At 40.1% G+C, this 26,257-nt stretch overlaps 1 protein-coding gene across 5 annotated transcripts in view; it reads right to left on the bottom strand.

The window, feature by feature from the left end:
• Positions 1 to 1,141: 1,141 nt before the first annotated feature.
• The window catches only part of PLEKHA6 (pleckstrin homology domain containing A6), a 116,493-nt gene continuing 91,377 nt past the window's right edge, over positions 1,142 to 26,257 (bottom strand). For 4 of the 5 annotated variants that reach the window (XM_018576821.1, XM_018576824.1, XM_018576825.1 and 1 more), the window contains 9 exons: positions 24,968 to 25,112; positions 21,824 to 21,933; positions 18,634 to 18,816; positions 18,356 to 18,520; positions 17,730 to 17,747; positions 16,144 to 16,277; positions 12,912 to 13,054; positions 4,190 to 4,346; positions 1,142 to 1,334 (listed from right to left, as the gene is read on the bottom strand). In XM_018576821.1, coding sequence (XP_018432323.1) covers positions 4,198 to 4,346; positions 12,912 to 13,054; positions 16,144 to 16,277; positions 17,730 to 17,747; positions 18,356 to 18,520; positions 18,634 to 18,816; positions 21,824 to 21,933; positions 24,968 to 25,112 — 1,047 coding nt within the window. In that variant the 3' untranslated portion in view covers positions 1,142 to 1,334; positions 4,190 to 4,197. The remainder of the gene's footprint in view (positions 1,335 to 4,189; positions 4,347 to 12,911; positions 13,055 to 16,143; positions 16,278 to 17,729; positions 17,748 to 18,355; positions 18,521 to 18,633; positions 18,817 to 21,823; positions 21,934 to 24,967; positions 25,113 to 26,257) is intronic. The other variant, XM_018576822.1, reaches the window with a different exon arrangement.

The raw sequence follows: 26,257 nt of genomic DNA, 5'->3' as shown, positions 1-26,257 counted from the left end.
GAGACCCCTGATGTCTCCATAAAGAGGACCTATCACATATCTTTGCTATCACATAGAGGGCTTCTTAGCCCCCTATGTGATAACAATAAAGTTGAAGTGGGTAAATGGGTAAGAATAATTGTATTATAACATAATGTAAAAACACTTGTAATGTAAAAACATTTTCAGTAATTTTTCCTTAATATAGTAAAAAATAAAACCCTCAGTGGTGATCAAATACCACCAAAAGAAAGCTCTATCTGTCCCCAAAAAAATGGTATAAAATTCATTTCAGTACAGCGTTGCATGACGGAATAAATGTCAGTCAAAGTACTGCAGCGTTAAATACTTAAAAATGGCCTGGCCCAGAAGGGGGTGTGAACACCTGGTCAGCAAGTGGTTAAGATGGAAAGCCTGTCCTCTGCCAGTATGCTGTAGAGGGGAACCCTTGTTCTCTGTGTGCAGCAGTAATCTCTTTGCAGAGGTCCGACACACCCATGCCGAGTCAGACCTATAGCTCTGAAATTAGTAAAGCTCATGCTTCTTCCTGACTGGACAGCTGTAGCTAAAACTTAGCAGGGGATGGATCTCTGCACAGAGACTGCTGCTTCTACACAGAGAGCAAGGGTGCTTCTCTGCAGTATGCTGGCAGGGAGCAGGTGTTTCTAATCAAGATATAGCAGCTTTCTAAAGAAAACAAGCCATAAAGCTTTGCACACCTTCTGTTCTGATGCATCTGGAATGATTTCAATTGAAAGTTCAGCTGGGCTTTATGCCTGAAATTAGGGATTCTGCAGAAAGTTTTTAAACTGCCATACAGACCAGGAAAATATTTTAAAATAGTATGGGGTTGTAGATAGGGCTGCCACCTGTCCCAGATTCACCTGGCCAGTCCGGGTTTTGAGTCCTGTATGAGCTGTTTCCGGGTTTCAGGCAAAGCTGAAGCCAGACACAGCAGATACAGGACTCAAAACCCGGACTGGCCAGGTGAATCCGGGACAGGTGGCAACTCTAGTTGTAGAGGTCAGCAACAACTCAGCTGTTAGTAATTAGGATACAACGCAAGGACCTTGCCTCTGAATTTTCATATTGTTGGATGAATGCTCAAATGCAGTCTCTGTTGTGCTTGCATAAAGAATCTATATAATTCCTTAACATTTTGGAGGAAATATCGGATCCTTTTTGTCCTCTGATGTTGCAGTACGTCATACTTGAGCGATTCCAGAACATTCTGTGAAGTCCAGGTGTGGTGTGGACCTGTGCTGGAAAACGGAGCCTCACGCCAGCAGCTGACACAACAGGTGGACCTGCTTTAGCTCAACTAAGGTCTGTGCAACTTTGCAGCTGTGCCTGTGCTGTATGAACAGATACAGGAAAAAAGTAAGAAGAATTCTTCCAGCCATAACATGTAAATTAACAAACATAAATATATAATTTCACAGTGCAGCATCTCATTTCACTTAAATGCTTACTTTAAAAAGAAAAGAAAAAGCTTGTCTAAGCCACCCAACCAGCCAAGACTCTCCTAATCATAAATATATAATGTCTTACAAACTCCAGATGCAGACTGACTATGAGTTGAGTGCTGGTTGCCGACAGTCATGGCAATGTGGACATCCACCTCTGTGCTCCTCTTCCTCACTATCCTGTGTATGCCATCAGCACATACATGAGTAAGCAGTGGAGAAAATTGCAGCAAACACTGCAGACTCGGCAAATAATAATTCTGCGTCTGAGGTTTGTAAGATGCATATATTTATAATGGGGGGCGTCAGGGATCCTAGGAAAAGGTTTTTCAAGGTAATCTTCAGTCAAGTGAAATAAGTTGATTGGATTACCATTCAGAATCCGTTTGGTCTGTGCATGAATTGTGTAGAGGAGTGGTACCCAGACTTCAGCCCTCCAGCTGAAGTGAAACCAAAAATCCCATCATGTATCGGCTTCTGGAAGTCCTGTCTGAGTCTTGCAATGCCCCAAGTCTCATAGTTGTACAACAGCTGGAGGGCTGAAGTTTGGCTACCCCTGGGGTAGAGGTTTACATGGATGACTTTAGTGTTAGGAAGTGTAACCATGCAAAACTAATACAAAATGCACATTGCCATTATTTTCTATGGCTGTTCTTTGCCTTGAGACTGGCTAAGCTTTATGTAGAACAATGCATGCTTTGTAATAAGCAGCATGATTGACTGTTAGCTAGTCTAAAAACTTTGTAATATAATACTTTCAGCAGATAATCAGTTTGTGCCATTTCTGTAAGAATTCTCCTTCCAACGCTGTTCTGTGCCCTTGTTCTGTTTAGGCAGAGTAATGTTCACTCCCATTTGAAAATCATTTATCTGACTGTTGTGCATAACGTTCACCAAGTAGAAATGTATTCGAACCCTATGTGCAAACACAACTTTAACCCCTTAGTGACAACTTCAGAAAATGTTTTCGTTCCCGGGGACTGGAACTATTTTTTAATTTTTGCTATGTAACATAGTTAGCCAGGTTGAAAAAAAGACACAATTCCATCGAGTTCAACCTATAGAGCTATAGGGGGTGATTTACTAACCTAAACACACGCACGCACTAGGTGCGTGTGATTTTTACACAGCAAAACGTATTTATCAACCAAAAAGTCTCTAAAAGCATATTTCCACTAATGCCATATATGGAAAAATCATGCACATGATGCATATATAATGCTGCTTCACAGTTTAGACAAAAATGGTTAGCTCATGCATTTACATTCCTGCATTCATCAACGCAAGCAACACAACATAGAGATAATTTACACAACATCACCTTGCAAATTCATGCAGGGCTTTGCACAACACACCTGCTGGGTGTGTACACATTACAAAGGTGTTTAGATTCCACCCATGGATCATGCTGGGAGGGAACACACTACAGAGGTGTATACATGTTCGTTGTGTGTTTATAAGGTTAGTAAATCAACCCCATAGAGTTATTTTGGGAGTTACAGGTCACAAAATAAAAGGAGTGAAATACAATTTTAGTTTGCAACAATTTTAGAATGTGGTATGTTTCGTTTCCTATCTTTCATAGTATTCTCATCACTATATTTTCTTATAATCTTTGATTTTTTCCTTTTCACATTTTTAAAAATGTTAAAGTTTTTTTTATTTTTAAATTGTATATTTTTGTAAACTAGGGGGCACGAAGAGGTTATTTTTTTATTTACAAGGGCTTTCATACTTAGTATTTCTGAGGAGAATACAGTATTCTCCTCAGAGATAATTTGTATCAGTTTATAACACATAGCCGGCTCGCAGTTGCACAACACAGTGAGCTGCTGCCATCTCTGTGGCTGTCACAGCTCTGATCACCGCCAGTTTTTTTAATTGCTCTGACCATACTACTGTGTCCACTACTGTGTTGAGGGTCTGTTTCACCCCCCCAGGGACCCAACAACAGCAGTAACTCAGTGAGCACTGGTCCCTCCACGGACCAGAGCTCACAGTACCGCATGACAGGATGATCCCTCCACCAGTCATTAATTAACTGAACGATCATGACGGTATAATACCGTCATTGGTAGGGAAGGGGTTAACACAGGTAATTAAAGACTTACATGATTGTTTATAAACAATCATATGACTGCAAAGGTGGAAATACACTTTCAGTAAAACATATTCATGATACATTTCCATAAATGACAGGTCCATGTTCAAATGCATCTAAACTACCTTCTCTCCCCAGACACATAATTGCTTTGAACGTGCCGCAGCTTTAGGCATTTGTTTACATACTTCCTCATAGACTTTCATGGTACTATGTTTCAAAGACAGAGATACTTGAGATGTCTATAGGGACAGGTGTGACCAGCGCACAGAAGATTTGTGGGAAAAAAATGTAAATAAATGCTAGAGGCTGCTGGATCACGATAAGTTTGCATCTGCAGAGAGTGGGTAGTTTAGCTTGAGGAGGTTTGTAAAACTAAAGTGTTTATCACTGAAAACAAAGTGATTTGTTTGAATGTGCAATTATCCTTTAAGCTGAATGTTATTCACAAGAAATTGACTGAAAATCAACAAAATATATTTACTTTATCTATATAAGATTCAAGCAGGGTATATCGCTAATGGAAAAGATCATTTATACAAATACATTTGTCTTATTTACATATAATATTTCTTCTCTTTCTTTTCCACTTAAATTATTTACTGTTATGTCAGTTTATATCTAAGGGGAACCAATATCTTACACTTTGACTCAGACACACATGATGTTCGCCCCGTATTCCCCAGCGCTGTCACTGCTGTTGCTGCCTCCCCCTGGGGCTGAGTGTTCAGAAGAAGAGGGGAGGGTCTGTGGAGCTGGGGACGTGGGAGACGTAGGGGGACTTGGGGTGGCGCACAGAGCTGGAAACAAAAACGTGAGAATGAGATTATACAGAAAGCGTAAAAGGTGTTTCATGCTTATGTTGGCAAAAGAGAGCAATGGAAATTTGCATCTTACACAATGCAAACATAGAACCCTCCCGCCCCCTTCCTAGAATAAGATGCCAACATTTCAGAAAGGAAAAGTTTTAGTTAAACACATATGATGCACTCACAAATACTTGTCAGCATACACAATTTCTGAACACAATTTAATTTTTTTTTTTTATTAACTGGTCACTGAAAATGGCTAGGGAAAAGCCTTTAGGCTAAATAATGTCTATTACATTAAAGAAAAAAAACAATTTGAATGCCTAGTTCTAATAAAAACTTGGTTTAATATTATTATTTCTGGATATAACAATATAACATCATGTTAAGACACTCTCACAGGAAGAAAACCGATCAAAATCAATAAAATCAAAACTTAGGGGACCGCTGTTGGACACCACAGTGTTTACCTCACACTGCATCTTCATTTTACACTTAATTTATACATTGCAGGCTGCGGTGTGGAACAGGCAGTATGCTACGGAGTGTCCTTTGCATTATGCTGCAGAGAACACTCTGTGATTTGAAGAGAGCCCGGTCTTATGACTCTTATGGAATTGCTCTCCTCTCACCAAAATTCTTAGTTCTGCTTAACTGCCAAAACCAGTTCACATCCCAATGATGGTGTTATTCCCTGTTGATAGAATCTCCATAATGTAGTAAAGATCAAATTACTTTTTAGAGATGTAAACCTTTGTTACTGCACAGACAACAGCTACTGTAGGAAAATGTTTTCACTGGAGTCTCAGAAAGATAGAACAAGTCAATGAGTTAATCAATCCAATGGTGCTGTTTATTTCCGAACTGGGATAACACCTATTTTATATTTGTTACATGTTCCCATTCACATAGCATAAGCTAAAAATACTTTTACTTTCATACACTTGCAATGTTAGGAGGGGCTGTGAGGGATGAGGGGCTTCTCCATTGTATGTTAATGTGAAAAATGCATTTCTCAAATTTCAGTCCTAAATCATTCTATAAGGACATATCACTGTGAAGGTGCTGAGAAAAACCTGGAATCAGCCATGTTGCCTGCTGCAACAAAACATCTAAAAGGTAAGACACATTTTAATAAAAAATATTTTTCGGTATGCTGTGTGAATAGATACACATAAACACAGAGGTTTTCTCAAATTTGACTGCAAAAGGGGAAACAACACCTGAACAATACCTGCATCCAATCAGATTGTTCAGGTATTTTAACAGCCAGTGGGACTGACTAGGAAGATACTGAAGCTTGGCCCAGAGGGAGATTCCTCAATCCACACAGTGTAGTGTAGATGGAGGAATCTGTTGCATTTTTTCCATCTGACCATAGAAAATCTACAGAAAATCTATAGGTATATGGCCAGCTTAAGAATAAGTGCTGCTTTGATATATGTATTTAAATATACATCTGTGTACATACAGGTGAAAATCGATTAGAATATCGTGCAAAAGTTCATTTATTTCACTAATGCAACTTAAAAGGTGAAACTAATATATGAGATAGACTCATTACACACTTTTCCCTTCCACATAACTTTCTATTAATGTGCTTTGATACAGCACTTTGGGAACATCCAACTTCTTTTGCAATGACCTTTTGAGGCTTTCCCTCCTTATGGAGGGTGTCAATGATGGTTTTCTGCACAACTGTCAGGTCAGCAGTCTTTCCCATGATTGTGATTCCTATTGAACCAGACTGAGAGACCATTTAAAGGCTCAGGAACCCTTTGCAAGTGTTATGGCTTAATTAGCTGATTAGAGTGGGACACTTTGAGCCTAGAATATTGCACCTTTTCACAATATTCTCATTTTCTGAGATTGTGGATGTGGGGTTTTCATGAGCTGTAAGCCATAATCATCACAATTATGACAAATTACGGCTTGAAATATTTTTCTTTGCATGTAATGAGTCTATCTCATATATTAGTTTCACCTTTTAAGTTGCATTAGTGAAATAAATGAACGATATTTGCACGATATTCAAATTATTCAAGTTTCACCTGTATACATATTATATAAATAGATTTCTGCATTGTGTGCATTGACATACCATGGCCATACCACTGCTAAAAAAGGGGCACAGCTATAAAGCAAAATGGTAACTTTTGCAAATGTGCTTTAGAACTCTGAAGCAAAAGTATCCCATTAATTTCAATTATTGAAAAAAATCCAGGGACAAGGAAAGCCAGTCAAATGACTTTTGTCACTCTAAAGCAAACAATATCCCATTAATTTCAATGAACAAAAAAAAATGTATCGGGAGGAAGAGAATCTGGTCACATGACCTGTATAGATCTTCGGTAATACACAAAATGAAGTCTCCACAACCTAAAACAGGGGTTCAGACCCATAATATTTCCCCAAAGAAAAAATAATAATTAAATAAAAAATAACACATTTTTAGCGCTGTATATACGCTTGCTAACAGTTTGTTGTTAAATTGGGGAAGACCATCTGGCCTCCCCCCATCTTCTGCACAAGTCCTAAAACACCTCCGGTTGTTAAGACTATTACCTCAGGTCAAGGTGCTGCAGATTGAGGTAGTCTGTCTGCCAGTTGTATACGCCTGGAATGTGAATGACGTAGGCTGGACAAGCTAGAATGCTTGAGTTGGGGTATCCAGTGTTGCAGTGACAACCAAATCGCTCAGAGTTCCAGAATGTTAATTAGGTTGCAAGATTACTCTGGAGACCAAGTCCCCAATCCTTCCAATACAGGAGGAAGGATATCCCTAACTCCAGAGCTGGGCTAGGGTGTCAGGTTTATGTAGAGACTGACCTGATTTCTCCCACAATGAAAGAATGTTGTGTTGTAGGGAATTGAAGTGGGATCATGCAAATGGAACTGCCTTGAAGGAGGCTGCCATCAAACCCAGAAATCTCAGGCAGAATCACAGAGTTGGATGGCTCCTGGACTGTCTGGTAGCAGAGAATCAGAAGTTTTTCTTGGGGAAGAAAAATTCTGGCTTTAGCTGTGTCTGTGAGAACTTACAGATACTCCAAGTGATGTGTCAGTACCAGCACTAATTTCGGAAGGTTGAGGGTACAAACTAACCTTTTAAAGATCTGGACTGTCCGTATTACATTGTTCATCACAATTTGTGACAACTGTTCCCTCAACATGAGATTATCCAGGTATCTCACAATGGGAATACCCTGGGAGCATAGTTGCCAATATCGTGAACGCTCGGGGTGTGGAACACAAAGCAAAAGTTAGAGCCACAAACTGAAGGGCGCTGACCAACCACTGGTTGCGGTGGTTGCGGTAGCGGTGATGTGCATCCTTGATGTCCACAGAGGCTAGAAAGTCTCACTGATAGGGGGAGGCTATGATAAACCTGGTAGATTCCATGCTTTTGGAAGACATTTAAGCCTTCAGATCCAAGATGGGTTTTGGAACAGTGAAAAGGTTGGAATAGAAAATACCCTGAAATCTTTCTAAAGGAACAATGATCATAACTCCTTGGATCAAAAGATCTACATGACCAGTATGAAGCTCTGCATTTCTGTGAGGAGACACACAGACAAGTTGGACAACATAAATCGGGGAGGGGGCAGAGAGCTGAAAGCTAGCTTGTAGCCCCTGGAGACTATGTCTTTTACCCAGGCATCTGAGATGCTTGCTGAACAGTGTCCACAAAAGCCAACAAATGCTCCCCACTTTGGAAAGTGCGGAACGCCGCTTCATGCTGAAGAGTGGCTATCTGCAGAGTTGGTTGGACTAGAGTTTTGGAAGAGGAATGTTGTCTCATTCATGTCTGATATAGGATTCTAACTGCTCAACATTCATTGGTCTTCTTTGTTATATTTTTTGTTTCACGGTGCGCCAAATGTTTCAATTGGTGAAAGGTCTGGACTGCAGGTGGGGCAGTTAAGCACCCGGACTCTTTTACTACGAATGGAAGGTGGAAGGAGGAGGCCACCCAGGGAAGAAAGGAGGCTTAGGGTCCTATCCCTTTGTAACACACAGAAGTGCTCCCTTCACCAAAGTTAATAGCAATGAGCAATGCAACCTGGTGAGTCAGGGAAGACAAATAAATATCCCTGATAGGTTCAAAGAGAGGTTTCTGAAAGCAGACAGAACTGGGTTGAGATCCCGTGGAATCAAAGGAGAAGAGACACCCTGTATGAATGCCCTTGTCAAGTAAGAGTGAGAAGCAAGTGGTCTTTAAAAAAAGAGGCTAACACTTTAAGGGGTACTCAAGGCCAACTGTTGGTCTAGGCTAAATTGGAGAAAAGATAATTCATCCCTCTGAAAACTTTCTTGGATGGAAGCCTCTGGCTTTGCACCAGGAGAAGTAGGCTTTCCAAGAGCGATGGCAGACTTTGTGACAAGTTGATTTAATAACCTTTAGGAGTGTGGGGTTGTCAGAGTCCAAAAAGCCCCTGTCCCTCAAGACCTGGGCTTCAACAGCCATGCAAATAAAACGCCAGTAACAGAAAATCTGGACAGTTCAGGAGGGGTCACTAAGAGTCTGCCAGGAGCTTGATTATGTCTGCAACATTCTCCTGAGCCAGTTGAGTGGGATGAGGATTGCATAACTGCTCTCCATCTCGATTCCATGGAGCAGGCGAGGGAGAAAACTAAGTGGAGGAAAGGCGCAAATCAGGCTGAACCAAGCCCATTAGGTCACTAGAACATCCACTGCGAAGGCCCAAGGTTTCCTGGTCCTGGCAAATCTGTTTTTGAATCTTGGGGCCTTGGAGGTCCACTTCCTGGTAGGCAATTCTTCTTATAATTGATATGAGCCACGGATGTTGCAAACGAAAGGTCCAGCAAAGGAAAGACAATGGAATTGTCGTGAGCTCCAGAATATTGATTGGGAGCTGACAACTAAGGCCCCTGTACCGAGACGGTATCCAGGCCTCCTTCCCAGCCTGACAGTAGGCTGAGTCCGAAGTGGTTTTAGGCTGAGGATAAGGCAAAGATGTGGTCAGGCAGGCAGGGTCAGCAAGAGTCTGGCAGTGAGGTACAAAGTCGAGATCCAGGAGAGTAGGAGAGATCAAGGAGAGTCGGGAGGCAGGCTGAGGTCTTGACACGATCGGGCAGCAAGGTACAAAACCGTCAGGAAACAGGCAAGAGTCACGGTGTAAATCCAGCATACAACACAGAGGCAGCTCACACAGGAAACTAACCCAAATCAACGGGCTCAGAGCACAGGAAGTGTCCGGTATTTAAAGCCTGAGATAATTGCAGATCTTCTAAGCTGGAGCCAAAGTGTCCATAAGAACAGTTGCTCAGTACAAAAAACCTGCAGCAGAAACCAAGTCCTTCCAGTGGCTGAATGGCTAGGTCTGTGCACTACTGCACCAGAGACCCAGGTTCAAACCCCCGAACAGGGGCTGATCAGACAGGTACGTGGCACTGGCATCCATCCGTAACATTTTCCAGACCATCAGGAGAAGGATTTCTCTAATTTTACCACAGACTTGTGAACCTTGCTGGTCAGGAGTATGTGACAATTCAGAGAGTAAGGCTGCTTTCCAAAGTTACCAGAATGTTGAGTTGTAAAAAGGAACCTGTGTCCTGTTATGTACGATTAAGAAAAAATAAATGTCTAAAATAAAACGTGGGCCCTATCTGGATTTAACATGACCTGCATAGTGATTTTTTATATTAAGGCCCAAATATATAGGTATAATCATTCACAACCCATAAAATCCTTAAAATACTGTGTTGGTGCATACTTTCTAGCTTGTATTGTTCTGCCACTTGAAATCTTACAGTGGAGTAGAAATAATTTATCATATGTTTTATCATTATTGACATTTTTGAGCCAACAATCTAGTTGATATAAATTGAATTAATCTGAGCCATGTAGCTGCTACACACTCAAGTGTGTGAGCCATTGTAAAGAGTCAATCAGAGCTTAAGTTACAGCAGCTGATACCACAGGGCTCCCTTATCTTCTCATAATTTTGAGAGCTGATGAGTTTGTGTTGGTCACAAAAGAAAAACTAATTTGCTAAAGAAAGATACTTTGAATCATCTTAGGTCAGGCCGTTACACAAAGCAAACGATACAGATATAAAAAACAAACAAAACATAAGGCTATGGTGCCAGCTGAACTTTCATCTACAAAGATTAAAGAAGCATGCTGAAATATACTTTTGAACAAAGACTACATTTAAGTATAGTGTTTTATTTATTTGTTATAAATCAAGTAGTTCTAATGAATTATAGAAATAATCTTAACACACTAGGGTTTATTTATTCATGTTTTCACACAAGTTTAACTAACTTTCACTTATTTTATACTTGGCTATAAAGGCATTCAATGCCGATATTGTGCTGCCTAAATTCATACAAATGTACTGTATGTGGTCAAAAAGCAATATTGGGATGGTGGTCTTTGATGAGCAAGGCCAAATGATACAGTCCAAGCCTTTTACACTGAGTACTTTACCATGCCAAGAATCCTTGGCATTTAGAATCCTCAATATGTTGAAGAACACTGCCTCCACAGACATAGTGGTGTCTTTGATCAACTAACAATATATTTAGTGGCATGCTTTCAGAAAACTTTGTTTTCTGTCCCATTTATCACACAAAAACACCAAACTCCGGGGAATATTATTATTAACCCTTGCAGTGCGGAGGTAACCTTGCTCATTTTCGTCTAGTGTGGAAACAACAAAGTTATACTCACCTGATCTGGCTTCAGCAATCCCTGGAGCCTTCCTCCCCTCCTCTGCAGCGGTCTACAGTCCCCTAAATCATCACATTCTATACACTGCGTATAGGACGTGAGGACACCGAGAAAAATTCCATTGCACCAGCAAAGGAGGAGACAGGCTGGAGGGAGTGCTGTCACAGTTGGCCAGCTTCGAAGTTCGGGTGAGTATATGTTATTGTCCCCCCTAGACCAAAATCAGCACTTAATCCTTGCAATGCAGGGGTAGCACCATTGCAAGGGTTAATCATTTCCCTGGGGTTCTGCTTTAAATCATAGCCTTCTCATTACAGTATGCGAGAAGAAAACTAATCTTGAAAACTTGGCACTCAAGTATTGTTATTGTGAGTTAAAGTTTTCACTTACATTTTTATTCTCCTGCTTTAATTAATAGCTAACTCGGTACTACCCTTTAACTCACAGCATAGCATGTATGTGAATGGGAAACACTGTGCAGTCTGCAGAAAAGAAAGATTGTTTAATATTTACTAATAATTCTACGATTCTATGTCAAAACTCTGTCAAACTAGCACAGAATATTTAATAACTTATTTAACCAAGCTCAGGTATGTTAATTAAATACCAGGGTAAGTCAAAAATGATCTGCACTCTGGCTGTACAATTTATTTGAATCAACTTTTAGAAAAGTCAAATAAATTTTTTAATTTTCAATACACTTTTTGTCCATCTGTCAACAAGCTTTCGTATTCCCTCATTAAAAAATGATTTAGGCTGAGCTGTGAGCAACAAATGCACCGCTGTCTTCACTTTTTCATCAGAGGTGAATCTTCGTCCTCGTAGGGCTGCTTTCAGGGGACCCAACAGGTGACAGTCCGATGGAGCAAGCTCAGGACTATAGGGAGGATTCTTTAACACATCCAAACAAAGTTTTTGCAGAGTGTTGACAGTGTAGGCAGAGGTGTGCGGATGTGCATTGTCATGCAAGATCACAATGCCCTTGGATAGCAGTCCTCTGTATTTAATCCAAGGCTTAGGCTTCAGCTCTTCAATGAGCATCTCACTGTACACACACCCTCAGACCCCAAAAACTAATCACTGCACGCTGCTCTTCTTTTGTGCAAATCACATAATTGGAAACTACATAAAGTTAATCACAGTATTTGTACTTTTTCTGTGTTGATTACAATATATGCCTCATATACTGTAATTTCTGCACTCTTTATTTGTTTAATTTTGTGATGCACATGATTGAATTAATTGCACAAACTATATTATACACGGGATGTTTTGAGGCTCATTAGTTAGGTACAGCGCAGTGCATAAATATTTATTAGTATAGAATATTACAAATAATGTTCAGGTGGAAAAAGCTGTTCAGATTATTTTTAAAGGCTTTCCCCAAATCAGTTACTAAGGCCCAATTCACACAGCGCATTTTGAAATTCCTGCTGCAGGAATCCCAGGGTGTCCTTTTTAGATGAGGCTGCTGTACCTGTTCAAGTTAAAAACTGGGTGACAGCGGCCGCATCTGTAAGCGGCAGTCCGCATGTAATTGTATATGATACAATTACATACGGTTTGGAATAGATCACTGTCGCTGGACGCGTCTGTCCTGCAACCACTATCCATTACACACGGCATGTAATCATATCATTACATGTGGACTGCCACATCCAGGCGCATGCAGCCACTGTCGACTGGTCATTAAGTTGAATGGGTATAGTGGCCACATCTGAACGGGGACACCTGGCATTCAGTAGGTTGCTGCCACAGGAATGCCAGATTGCCCAGTGTGAACGAGGCCTAAAGGCTTTGACTGCTAACAGTTGTGAAACAAGCAGATATGTGTGCAATACTGAACTACGTATTACCAGAAAGAAGACGACCACGTCGTGAAGCTTCGGTTGCCAATGCACAGGACAGTTCTATACGCTTCTCCTGCTCCTGAAGCTGAGATTCAGGATCTGGTGGCATCTCCAGTTCAGAGTCACTCAAGGGAATAACATTCTGCAAACTAAGAAATTAACAAACATGTCTGATGTTGTATTGGACACGATAAAGAAGAAAACCTGTGATATAGCATAAGATATGACAATTTAGTTCTAATTAGAGTAGAGTAGGAGAAAACTAAATACACAATTAAAATAAATGTATGTTTACTGTTTTACTTGAAAATACTTTAATTATTCTTGTGATTTCCACATCTCTGTCACACTAAAGGTTACACACCTATTTCCTGGTTTAAGAAAGGGAACAATTATTCTCCCTACTCCCTGTATCAGATTTTTACAGTGTTATTTCTTATAAATATTATTAGACATTTATGTTTATACATTTGGAAACACATCCAGACCATTTTTGAAACAATCTACTGGCTAAAACCAGCTCTGGTGGAAGACCCCTTTCCAAATAAAAAGGTTAAAGAGTAATTCCAGTTTCCCAGGCGAATTAAGGAAAATGAAGTTACCCCCCTCCAATCTGAGTCCCACCCCCCCACTGTACTTACTTTTGGCGAAATGCTCCTTATCCTCTGCCTGTGTACTACCCCTACTCCACACACAGAAGCGCTACCGGCACCCTGTATTTTAAATTTAGTTCGCAAATGGTGAGCTCTCAATGGTCAGTGGGGTCACCTGACCGCGCTGCCCAATGAGAAGAGCTTCTTACAGCAAAATAAATACACGCTTAAGTTGATTTCTTGATTCAATAGCTGGTGAGGGTCCTGTTAACAAATTTGCCTATACTTAGTGTTTAAATACTTTGCAATATTTTGGGCTGTGTTTGGTTAATAAATTAATCATCCTGTCCCATCGCACTCCTGACCGGACAAAAACCCAAATCCAACTGGGTGGGTGCGGTGGTGACAACGGATGCCTCCGTGAAATGTAGATAGATTAAAGTAGTCACTCGCACTCCATGATATTAAAGTCAATGCTGTTTATTGACTGACATAACACACATCTCCTTAGCGACGTTTCGAGACCATGTGGTCCCGTCCTCAGACAAACAGAGAGTGGGTCAAGCAACAAAATCAAACAATAAATACAGGTGAAACAAAATCAAACCACCAATCACAATGCAGTTAATACCTCCTCCTCTGACGTCCTAACCACGTGATTCACACCATGCTGCCTAGGTGCAATTAGCTATATGCTGAACACATGATACAGATGCATACTGGTAAAATACCTTGTTCGTAGTGGTGATCTTGCATTGCCCGAGATCTACCTGCTTTTTTCCGATCCGTGTCATCCATGGATCCGAGTTGCATCCTGCTGGCTACTCATGTCTAGGGGACCGGCTCTCACGGTGTACGCGCAGTGTGTTGTCTGCGCATACATATTACCAAAGATCATTGTGCCGTCCGCCAGTCAATGAGTGCCAGGAACCTGGATCAGGTGACCGATCGGTTGCTAGGTAACCGGGCAAGGCTTGTCACTTGCGGAAAATAAAAGTTTAATATTTTTTTATTAAACAATGCAGCAAAATATATGACATGCAACTTCAATCTGATGCCTGTTGGAAAAATGTAACAACCGTGCTGGTACATTGTATCGAGCAACCAGAACGTTCACTGTATCTTATATACTCAGTGTTCCACTTAGCTAAAGATAGAAAAGTGAAATAAATAAGGCGGGGGGGATATACTTATACACAGTGTCTTGCAGTATAGTTGTACTCAGAGTGATGTAGTTGAAGGGATACTATTCCCATGTTTATGGAAGAACTTTGATTATATAGCAGGTCAAAGTATGTGATAGATCACTCTCTTCTCTATAAGGAGAGCTCCTTAACATACAATCCTAAGATTGATAGCATTTCTAAATGAGTGCAGTTCCAATCATGGTGATTCCCTCCTCTACACTTTGTCAATTCATTGACAACTGTCTTGGTCCAACCAGCATGTTATGCCAGAGAGCCTGGTTTGAGAACCAGGAGGAAAGTGAAGAGAACAGGGGAACAGTGGATAGCTTATGGCCATAGTACTGTATGTCTAATTGTTTCTGCTGCCTGCAGGGCCATATTTACACTTTTTTTTCCCGTAGGCCAGCTATCTTGCTTTACCCATGACTGCTTTGGCCTCCCCCCTACGCACACATACTATGTCATGGCAGCAGATAACAGACACATGAAAGCAATCAGTACCGTACTGATACAACCAGAAAAATGTCCAAAAAGACACAATCAGTACAATAATGACAAAACCAGAAACATATCTGCAGAAACAATGAGTACCTAACTGACAAAACAAACAAAAAAAAGAATGTGCGCAGAGACGGGATCAGAGCCTTACTGACAGAACCAAAAATATGTCTGAAGAGACACAAGTTCAATATGGACAGAACTAGAAATACTGTGCAACATATCAAACCCTAATTAGTTATCAGAGTATCGCAATATTAAACAAATGATAATAAAAGGAAAAGGCGGCACTTAACATAAATCAGAATAGATGTGGACAATTTGTTGGTGCTCTTCTGAGCAAAAAGAGAACAACCCACAGTTAACCCTGAAATAACTTGAAAAGATCAAACAATTTGAATTCATCATTGTTTATTCCATATTTAATAAAAATCTGGCTTTGCTTCTAGTTCAAGGGCACACTTTAAATAAAAAGTCAAATAAAAATAGTAAGGGCGAAAACAATAGGACCATTAAGCTGGCTACACACCTATAGATGATCTGCAGATTTTTTGTGGTCAGATGGAAAAAGTGCAACAGATTCCTCCATCTACACTAAACTAGATGGAGGAATCTCCTGCTAGACCAAGCTTCAGTATCTTGCTAGTCGGCCCTTCTGGCTGTCAAAATACCTGAATAATCTGATTGGATGCAGGCATTGTTCAGGTGTTTTGAGAGCTAGCAGTTGGTGTTGTTTGCATGTTTGTCCAGTTGTTTGCTTATTATAACAATAGGGTATTTTTAAAAACAAAATTGTTTTATTACGCAAATGATTTAAAACGTCATTCTTACAAAAAAAAAGTTTGTCTGGTCACAAAAGTTTGAGTACCCCTGAACATAAATGGCATAATGCTTGATCGTAATAGCATATTTAAGTATATTTGTGTGTGTGTATATATATATGGTAACTGTATAGCTAACCTTGATTTTGCGATAAGTGTTTTTATCCGTTCCATCTTTCTCTGCTTCTCTTGCAGTTCCTCTGGGCTTAGAGGGCCATCGGGTTCCATGTCAAAGTACCGCTCTGGAATTAGCACCTTATTTGGTGTGGATAGCTAAGACACAGAAAAGGGAACAGAGTGTGATAGATACAGTGTAATCTATGCAACCTGTGTAACATGTATAATACAGGTCCTCAAAATATTTCCAATTATAAATAAAATACCTGCTAGTAAGCCAAACTAAGAGACAAAGGTTAATAATAATATTATTATCAATAATGATAAAGTTATTTTTACAGGAGTAGGAAAGGAGTAAAACCCTTGTCAGTTAATTTTTAGTGTCTGGGACAGGAAGAGAAGAATCATTTTCTTAATGGTACACAGACACAACAGGACGTTAGAGGAAATCTCCCAATGTGAGGGGAATTCCCCGGGAACAGGAAGGTTTCCCCTTACCTCTTTTTCTGGGGACAACTCTAAAACTTTGGATTTCCCCGCAGGAAATCTGAAATATAGGGACAGTGGTCATCAGTACAAAGAGAGGGGTGAATCTCCTCACAGACACCAACAAAATGTGACAGAGGGTCTACCCCTTTACCCTAAATTTTACTTCACCCAAAACTTGATGTGCTTTAATTAATTTGGAGACTTCATTCTACTACTACCATATTCTCTTTGATGCATCACATATAAAGAATCTATTGGAGAGAGTAAAGTTAATTCTCTAAGCCGGTATCACGCTGATACTCTCGGTTGCAAACTCAGGTGCTGACATTGGAAAGATATGATGATTAGTAGGTGACTTGATATGACTGCATCCACCCAAAAATGAAATATATATTTTGACTGCGCTGCTCCTTAATAAAGTAACAAATAAAATGCATCAAAATTGCTTAAAAAGTATGTAAAAACAAAACTTTGTTGTTTTGCCTAAATTAGGAAATGGTTAAGAGTCTCCTGTCAGAGTTTTTGTGTCCCGTTAGGGATATTTCCCTTTATTTCCTATTTCATTGATACAGAAGGAAGTAAGATGCGATCTCTCCAAAGTGAGAGGTTATCCCATCTTAGACAATTGTCACCAGAACAGGTTTCCCCATTGAAAATATACCCTCTTCTCTTGTTCCTGTGACAACTCAAAAATGTTGGATTTCTCATGACTTTCTATATCAGAGACATTGGTTAGTGGGGCAAATAATGCGGATAGAGACAACAATAAACATTTTACAGAGCTTCTAACCCTTCCAAACACTATTTAAAGACTAAACAAGTTTGGGCTTTAACTACACTTTAAACAGACTCTGGTTACAGAGAAGTGTTTAATGTGCTACCTGTCCAGACAAAACCTATTTAAAACTACATGGCTCAGTAATCCCCAGCCAGTGGTCACATATACTGTCAGATACCGATATACAGGGAGTGAAACATGCACATAATGCCCACAGTAGTGGGTACATGCAACGGCAAGTACAGTGTGAGACACAGTAACTCTGAAATACCACAAGTGGATAAAGTATGATACAGAGCGTGCTACATATATGCTACAATATAATATTGAGGGAGGGGCACCTTGTCTGAAGTGGAGAGCTGAAAGAAAATGGGAATAGTTTCATTGATAAAGTAATACATTAAAAACAGGAAAGACAAAATGAAAAGCCAAAAAAAGGAGAAAGAAATGTAATAATACTTCTCTCTAAAGACAAAAAACTTATGTGAAAAAGATAAGTAAGGATTGGCAGTGTACAGAAGAATAGATAAAGGAAGCCCTGTACCGAGAAACATAGTGGCTGCCATTGTTGATCTCTTCTCAGGAAAAGGATACTTGCCCAACTCCAGGGGAGCTGTTAAATTTACCCATATACAGCACATTCACAATCTAAGGTCCCTATTTCACATGCATAAGTACACAGACAAATACTAGGGCTGATTTAGACAGAGTTCAATTAACCAATCAGCATGTCTTTGGCATGTGGGAGGAAACCAGAGTGCTCAGAGGAAACTCACACAATGCAAACTCCCTGCAGTGAGTGTTCTGACTGAGATTTGAACTGGGGACCCGCAGTGCTGCAAGGCAGAAGTGCTAACCACTAAGCTACTGTGCTGCCATTGTGCCTACATGCTCTGTGGTTTGCCTAGATTTTCATAAATCAGCCCGTAAAAAGACTACGGCATATAGTTCTGATTTAAGTACTAACCTCTCTGTTGATGTCTACATTAAATGCCTGAGGCTCCACATCCATCTTGCGCAGGCGTGCAATCTCCTCTCGTGGGGACTCGTACATCTTTTGAGTTTCTTGTGAACGTATAGCTGCTTCAAGGTCAGAGATGTCTACCTCATGAATGCTCCTATGCCTTCTTACCTGTTATTGTGATATAAAATCCATTTAGATCCACATATTGTTGTATGAAATTCAATTTGACTCTATATTAATTTATTCCATCTACTCTTAGTATAACATTTATCACAGCTCACCACTCGGTATGTGCCTGCTGGTTTGGTAGTGCTGGGATCTGTTTGCTGACCGGGAGGGAGCTGAAGGCTCCGCCTCTTTTCTTTCATAGACCCACTCTGGTGCCGTTTTATGCGATCTATTTGCTCTTCCACACTCATTTTGGACTTAACTTCAGCAGGGAACAGAGCACTTTTTGGACGTTCCTGTAAATAACACAAAACATGCATGACCTTTCTGGTCTCCATAATACAAATCATTACATAGCTTAAAGTTTAAAGCCACTTTTGTTGAAAAAAAAAAAGCTGCCTCGGTGACTTATATCAACTAAATGGGTTTAGCAAACTTCACTGCACAGAAAGAAAAAAAATAATCCTTACATTGACAGGGTTTAGCAAAGTTTACTGCACAGTGCTACATGGTGTCATTTGTACTGGAACTCATGGATTCCACCTACTTCCTAAGTTTGTGGGTATTTCTGCTATAACATTGCTTAAGACATTTTGGAAATCAATTGTTTAGAAAATGTCCCCTATCCAGTGAAGCCATGTTTGAAATGTGTCATTTTTCAGAAAGTTAGATATGGCTGCAGATTCACAGATTAAGAGTATTTAAACCATATAATAAAATAAAAGCAAGCAAACATGCTACTTACATATGATAAGTAAACTCTCAGGGTTTTCTTTGTATCTGCGCCAGATTTCTAATATTGCTCACCCACTCCCTAATGCAAATACTGCTAATAGCTCTCAAGTCACAACACGCATGTGCTGGACATCCCTGGATCTCACTGCCTACATGTTTGCGCTCTACTGGCCACAGAGCAAATGTCTTAAGGACAAAGTTTTTCTTTTAACAATTTTACAGCACTGGATTTGCACCCTACCTGCAAGGAGGAGGAATGGAACACTGACACTCAGCAATTGCATTCTCATATGTATTGTTATGTCGTTCACACCTGTTTTTTATTCAATCAATATTGTATCTATAAGCAAGGCTCTTTTCCTCCACTTAACATTGGGCAAGTGCTGTTTTGTACTTTGAAACTGAAGTTACCTTCATCATTAGTATTTTTATTTTATTTTTCTAGAGTAATTACTCAGAAGCTCTCTGCATAAGCAGGTGCAGGTGTAGCAGGTGGTGGGAGAGTTATAACCTGCACTTAAAAAGACGAAATTAGCATCCATGGCTTCTACAGAGTCTCAGCATTAGCAGTGGTCACAGATCATCCTTTCCTCTTCTCCATTTCTATACCCAGGATGAGAAGCAGGACAGAGGCTGAAATGTGTAGATCTTGGCAGCTACTGAGGTCTGTTGATTTAATCGTGAAGTTTTTCTTTTAAACCAATGACTGTACTTACCCCCTGTAGGCAATCAGTTGTTTAACTAGTATTGCAAGTAGAAAGTGTTTAATTTTAACTTCCCAGAAATCCACAAAGAGCAGCCAACATTATCTTTAATGTTTAAAATTTAGAGCCTGTTCACACTATAGCATTGTGCTAGGCGCCTATTACCGTGCGTTTTGCACAGATTATCGCACAGAGCACTTAGTGTGCGGTACCGTTCCATTCATTTGAGTGGCACCCCAATGCTCCCCCCATAGCCCTGAGCAATGGATGGCAGTACAACTTACTAAGTGCATGGTACCGCACGCTAGATGAGCTGTGCAATAGCATGCGCTAAATGCATGGTAATGCTATATTGTGACCATTCCCTCAAACTAATACTGTATACCGTAGGTAGAGAGAGAAAGTGCCTTCTTCTTACTACTAGTTGTACAAAGGCATCTTCTACCAGTAATCCAGATGCCATGATGGACAGGACATCACTTTTTTCCACCAGTGCCTCTCCTAATGCAGATAGCAAACAACTACCCATCTCTCCCACCAGGCCTAGGAGGGAAACTATGTATTCTCACCAAACAGATCTGGTCGACTTCTTTCTCAAGTTCTGTTTGCCTCACTGCTCCTACCTACACCCCAACCAAATCTGCACCATTGGCGTCTCTTTAGGCTTTATCAATCTTAGTCCCTTTGGGTTTTCCATATTACATTTGAACTGAAATGAGTGTAAAAGGAATATTTGAAGTCCCCATAATTGCTGTTCGTGAAACAAAATAAATGCTGTTTTCTGGAAGGTTTAATCTCTATAACACCAACAATTCTGGTGACAGTCTTATATCATCAACGGTGGCAGTAACAGGAGCACTTTCTCTTTAGGCTGCTCACTTCACGAGGACCAGAAACTCTCCCCCCTAACTTTTTTCTCCGTAGAGGATGAACATCAAAGACCCCTGAGAGAGCATGACTAACAATGCCATACTCCTCCGGGTACTGGTTTGCTCTTTTGACCATGAAGCATGTACCAGCCTTGAGAACAGGGCAAACATTTAACTGATAAGGTTCTTAACACCTCCTAACATATTCCAAACACTTTCCAAGTAGCTTCTTGTATGTACAGTTTTTTTAACTGAATACTGCAATTCAATGCACAATTCAAAATCCCAAGTATCCACATATTCCAGCTACACTGAAAAGGTGTCATTCTAAGGACGATATTTACTACAGAATGGGTCATGTTCCATTGCCTTTAATCTGCTGCAAATATGCTCTTGTGTGTGCGCCAGTGTTAGAATGTGCAGTGATCATTCAAATTTACTGTTCAAATTAGAAATGTATGCAGGGGCACAAACCTTTAATTCAGGACTAGGAATGTACTGTATATGTCCATTCTATTTTAATATAATAATTACATGTTGACAAAAATACATATGCCAGTGAAAGGGTAGGGAAAAGCCTGAAGCAATATAGAATATTAGGGATGCACCGATATATCGGCCACCGAAACATATCGGCCGAAAATGGCACTTTTGGCTGAATGCCGAAAGTGCCATTTTCCTGCCGATAAATCGGTGCATCCGTGATTTCTTTCCTCTCCGCTGGGCGTTGCTCTGTGTCCCAGCGGGAAGGAGAGAAAGTGACAGCCGGCCGAGCGCCATGAGCGGCCAGTGTCTCTCCTCCCATACCGCTCGGCCGCCTATCACAATGCAGCAGAGCGGTGTGGGGGCGGAGACAGCGCTGTCACAGGAGGCTGCGTGTTTGTAGATAATTGAGGATATGGTATGGTCTTTTTCTATTTCGGTTTCGTTTCGGTTTTTACATTTCTATTTCGGTGAACCTCTATAAAATATGCAATGCATAGTATTTGATTTACCCTTGAGATCTGACCATTTGATGTGTGGTTTCCTCCTCTTCTTACAACCAGTTGTTTTGTCACTGATCCTTCATCACTTGGTGACTTTGTGCGTGGAGGAACAATGCCCACTTAGAATACAAATGACAGCAACAAAATTAGGCAAAAGACACATGACACAACATCTTAATGTACCCACATTACAACTCGCCCTATGTCCAGCTGTGTTCTCTGCCTTTTCAGTCCAATATCCATGACAAATTCAATTCTCTCCTGTCATCTCCATAATATCTGCTTCACACAATCCTTTCAAATGCTCAGGGCTATATTTACCATATGGCAAAATTGTCATTCTTGTCCCTGGGATACTGCCCTTTCATGATTTTTCTCATCTGGCTGCCTTATCCTTCAAGCTCTGCTTGAGAAGTACTTAGATCTCTACTACATGTTCTCTTTCAGAGCACCCCAAATGATCATTCCCTGGCTGAGTACTTTTTGCAATTTATATTCTCTTCATATAGTTTCCAATAGTGCCTATATGCAGATGAGATTCAGATCTATTTTCCTGCTCCTTTTCAGCCTCCCGTTGTCCTAACAAGTGCTCGCATCTGCATTTCAGCCATCTGGGTATCTAACCTAGATAAAAATACGCTAATTATATAAAAAGAGATCACTTATATTTCCTCCTCCACATTGCAAAACACTCTTCTCACATCCAGAGGATGTATATGCCCTGTCATTTTTACCATCGCAACATCTTGAAAATATTTAGCTTCCTTTCTTAAGACACCATCAAGTTTCTAGTGGATGTCTTCATATATACAAGCCTTGACTTCAGCAGCTTCTTTCTGTCTGATATTCCACTAACAAAAATTCGGCCAACAAGCAGATGAAATGTAATGCTAATATTTGGACTTTAAAGGTACCAAAACTTTATACTACGGCAGCCAAAAATTTATTTAAACAAAAGTGTGAGGGGGATTTTGTGCCCCTGCTCCTGTTGAGGAGGTGCCCCTGGATTCTTTGTCGTTGGTTGTGTGTGTTTGAGAAGCCATTCAAATGGTAAAACAGCCAAGCAGCAAGTTCTGAGGTCTTAAGAGGATATTGGATGCATGTATATCAGAATGTAATCCATGTATTGCATCAACTTATATAATGGATTTTAAGTAAAAAAAACAAAACAGTATTTATGTACCACAAAATCCTTTTCCTCAAATTAATTGAGGGACAAAAGATTCAGTGACAAATGACCATTGATAGCACTTAGAGCCAATTGTTTATCCAGGCTTGATTGTAAAAAAAGTATTTTCTTGGATGAAAGTTTATTTTCTTGCAACAAGTAAAGTATGCCTTCTATGTGTGATGGCAGATCTTAAGGGACCAGGAATTCCTGTCTTTCAACATCGTGGAAGTTGGACAGGGTCCTGTCCTTTAAGACCTGAGCCTCAATAGGGTTTGGTATGCAATAAAATGGGTCCAGCAGAATGGATTTTCTCACAAGGTTCATAGAAAAGTCTGGATCCTTACTTTCGTACTGAAGAAGAAATGGAAGCACTAAAATGTTCGTGCAGAATCAGAAGCTAGAGACAGAAGGTCCCAGACTAACTGGGAAGCTAGAACCATTTTTAAAAACTCTGAGGTAAGAAGTACTATCATAGCAGCAAAAGATTAAGGGGTTTTGAAGGTTTAAAAGGTAGGCAAGGTTAAAGGATGCTTTAACAATATAAAAAATGGGAGAGAGGAGCCCAGGATTGCAAATTGACAGGAAAACAACAATTTTTAAAAGACCCATAAAATGTAAAAGCAAAGCTACACTAACCAGTGGAGGTGCATATTTTTCAAGCAAAGATAACTAGCTATGAGTTCTGCGACTAGAGAAGGTGGCAGTCTCAGAACCTCTTTGAGAGATGGAGGTAATATAAAACAATGACTGAGGGAGTTCTGTCTCATCAAAAGATCTCCTGCGTGAAAGTGAGCTCATGGAGCCAGCAAATGGAAACTTGGGCATTCCGCTTTCAAAAGATTGACCAAAAAGACACCTGCTTTCATATGGCAAGTGCAGAAGTCATTCTTTGATTGCATCTTCAACAATCTAAGTTGCACTTGCATCAGACCAGCAAATTCTTAATATAGATTTGGGTATGCCAGAGGTGGTACCTCTGGTTCAAGTAAAAATAGCGCCCTGTGACTAACTTACCAGTACACACAGGTATGGAAAGTGGCCTTTGCAGAGCCAATAGCACAGATACTACTTACCCAGATATTTCTGTCAGAGGGAGACTGCAAAAGAAGTGGAGAGTGCTCTGTGGCTGATACAGAACCCACAGGTCTGAAAATTGCCCGAAGTTCACATTACAGTATCTCATTATCTTCGCCCCGTCTATGGGCCTACTCACAGAGAAAGTCTTAAAGCTAGTTCACACCAGAGGCTCTGACATGGCCCTAGTTCTGTAAAGCACTCTGTTGCTAACAAACCAGTACATCAGATGTCTGAGGAGTGCTACAAGCAGAGTGCAGTACCTGAGGGTCACATTACAGGCAGGCCCTGCAATCTTTGGTCCGGCAGGGTCTGGGTACAGCCTTCAAGGCAGTGTAGAGATCAGTTGAAACAGCTTAGTGAAGGTCTTGATTGAAGTGTAAAAAACATTCACGAAGAACAGAGAATTTTGTTAGAAGAGACAAAAAATAGTAAAAATTTGGGTAGAGTTTTCCTTAGCAGAGCTGAGGAGAAAGTGTCCAACCTCCTAGGACACTAACACTAGGCATGACGGCTGGAGGCTAAGTTATATAGTGGGCTGGCTTAAATTATTTTCTTTTGCCAGTGTCACAAGCTCCTAAAGGCAGCAGTATAACCCAGTTATATATGATTTTTTAACATTCCTGTGTCTCTTAATTGATGATATAGAAATACATTTCAATGATTTGTTAAAAAACATTTTGATACATCATTGGATGTCATGGTATACAATTCTGGTACCTTCATAGTCACAATATTGATATTAATATTAAAATTATTGGTAAAGTAACTAATCCACTAGTCCATGCACATGGTTAAATTAAAGTGCTTTTGTAAGACTTATCTATATTTCCCACCACTCCTCACCTGCTGTCCCACATGCAAACCAGATAAACAGAATTTACTCACAGCATGTCCTTCAAAAGTACCTTTATTAGCAGCCTGCTGTTGTAGCTGCCATTGTTTTTCAGTCTCTACATCTGCTCTTGTGGGCGGGCAGCTAACTCCTTCATTCAGCAGAGGTGGTAAGAGATGGGGTGATTCTCTCTTATATGGCTCTAAGTTGAGCTTTACCTGCAAAAAAGGAAGGTAAAATAGCGCATGAAGCAGAAAAACTAAGTAAAGGAAAGGGAGTAAAACACAGAAATAGCAGTATAAAAGTCACTTTATAGAAACTAGGGACAGATCAACTAGGTAAAGACTCGTATTTATGGTAAAGTACCTATACCTACCGACACTGTTATACAGCCTTGGCAAAGAGAAGCTTGGCTCTTGTGTTAATACCATTAGTATAAACAGCATTCATAATTATTCAAAGACTTGTAATAATATGACTTGGATGCCAGGTACATGACCCCTTAATGACTGTGTACACTTTCATTTATTAGTTTTTGTATGCTAAGTTGCAGTTTTACCTAATGCATTGCTATGCATTTCTGTATTATTTCGGCAAGTCATATAGATATGGTTGGGAAAAAACTCTGTTAAAACAATTGGAAAATGCTATATTCCCCGTCAGATCTTTCTTTAGTACTGGATGTTCAGTCTTCTGGTCCTTTCACCCCTACAGGACAATGCTTGTTGAAAAACATCCTTCAGAAGACATTCTTGATAGCTATCACATCAGCACACAGAGTGTCAGAGATTTAAGCCTTCTGTTCGATGAGGCCTTATATACAATTCTACCCAGACCAAGTCGTTTGTCCCAAAGGTGCCCACAATATATCATTTCAACCAGGAATGGGTTCTCCCAGGATTTACAGGACAAAACTCAGAAAGCTTTCTTAAACTAGACGTATTTAGGGCACTGAAACATTGTCTCCCTAACTCAGTCCTTCAGGAAGAATAGGCACCAAGAAAGGAAAATTACGGAAGTCAAGTATAAAATATTTCAGTTTCCTGGTGCCTATGGCAGCATACAGATGGTCAATAACTTGCTACACAGAAGGGTTATTCTTGCAAAAACATATTTAATAATATTGAAGTATTGAATATTAAAATACTGAGTCAGGGTATACAATTCTCTGGTATAATAATGTATAAAATACATTTGATAACAAGTATAATACCCAGCCCTTCTGAACACTCCCACTGGGTTACAGTAAATGGGCTTTCCACATGCAGAAGGTCCCTATACTTTTACAGTTTCCCTATTTAAAGCAGTTTTTGCTAGCTTGTTCTTAGTTTGCATTAAGACAAGCCTGAATTATATATACAAT

Source organism: Nanorana parkeri, unplaced genomic scaffold (assembly GCF_000935625.1).
Source record: "Nanorana parkeri isolate BGI_ZX_2015 unplaced genomic scaffold, ASM93562v1 scaffold77, whole genome shotgun sequence".
NCBI classification, from domain to species: Eukaryota; Metazoa; Chordata; class Amphibia; order Anura; family Dicroglossidae; genus Nanorana; species Nanorana parkeri.
The sequence above is the reverse complement of the archived record's forward strand: the minus strand, read 5'-3'. Positions and strand labels throughout refer to the sequence as shown.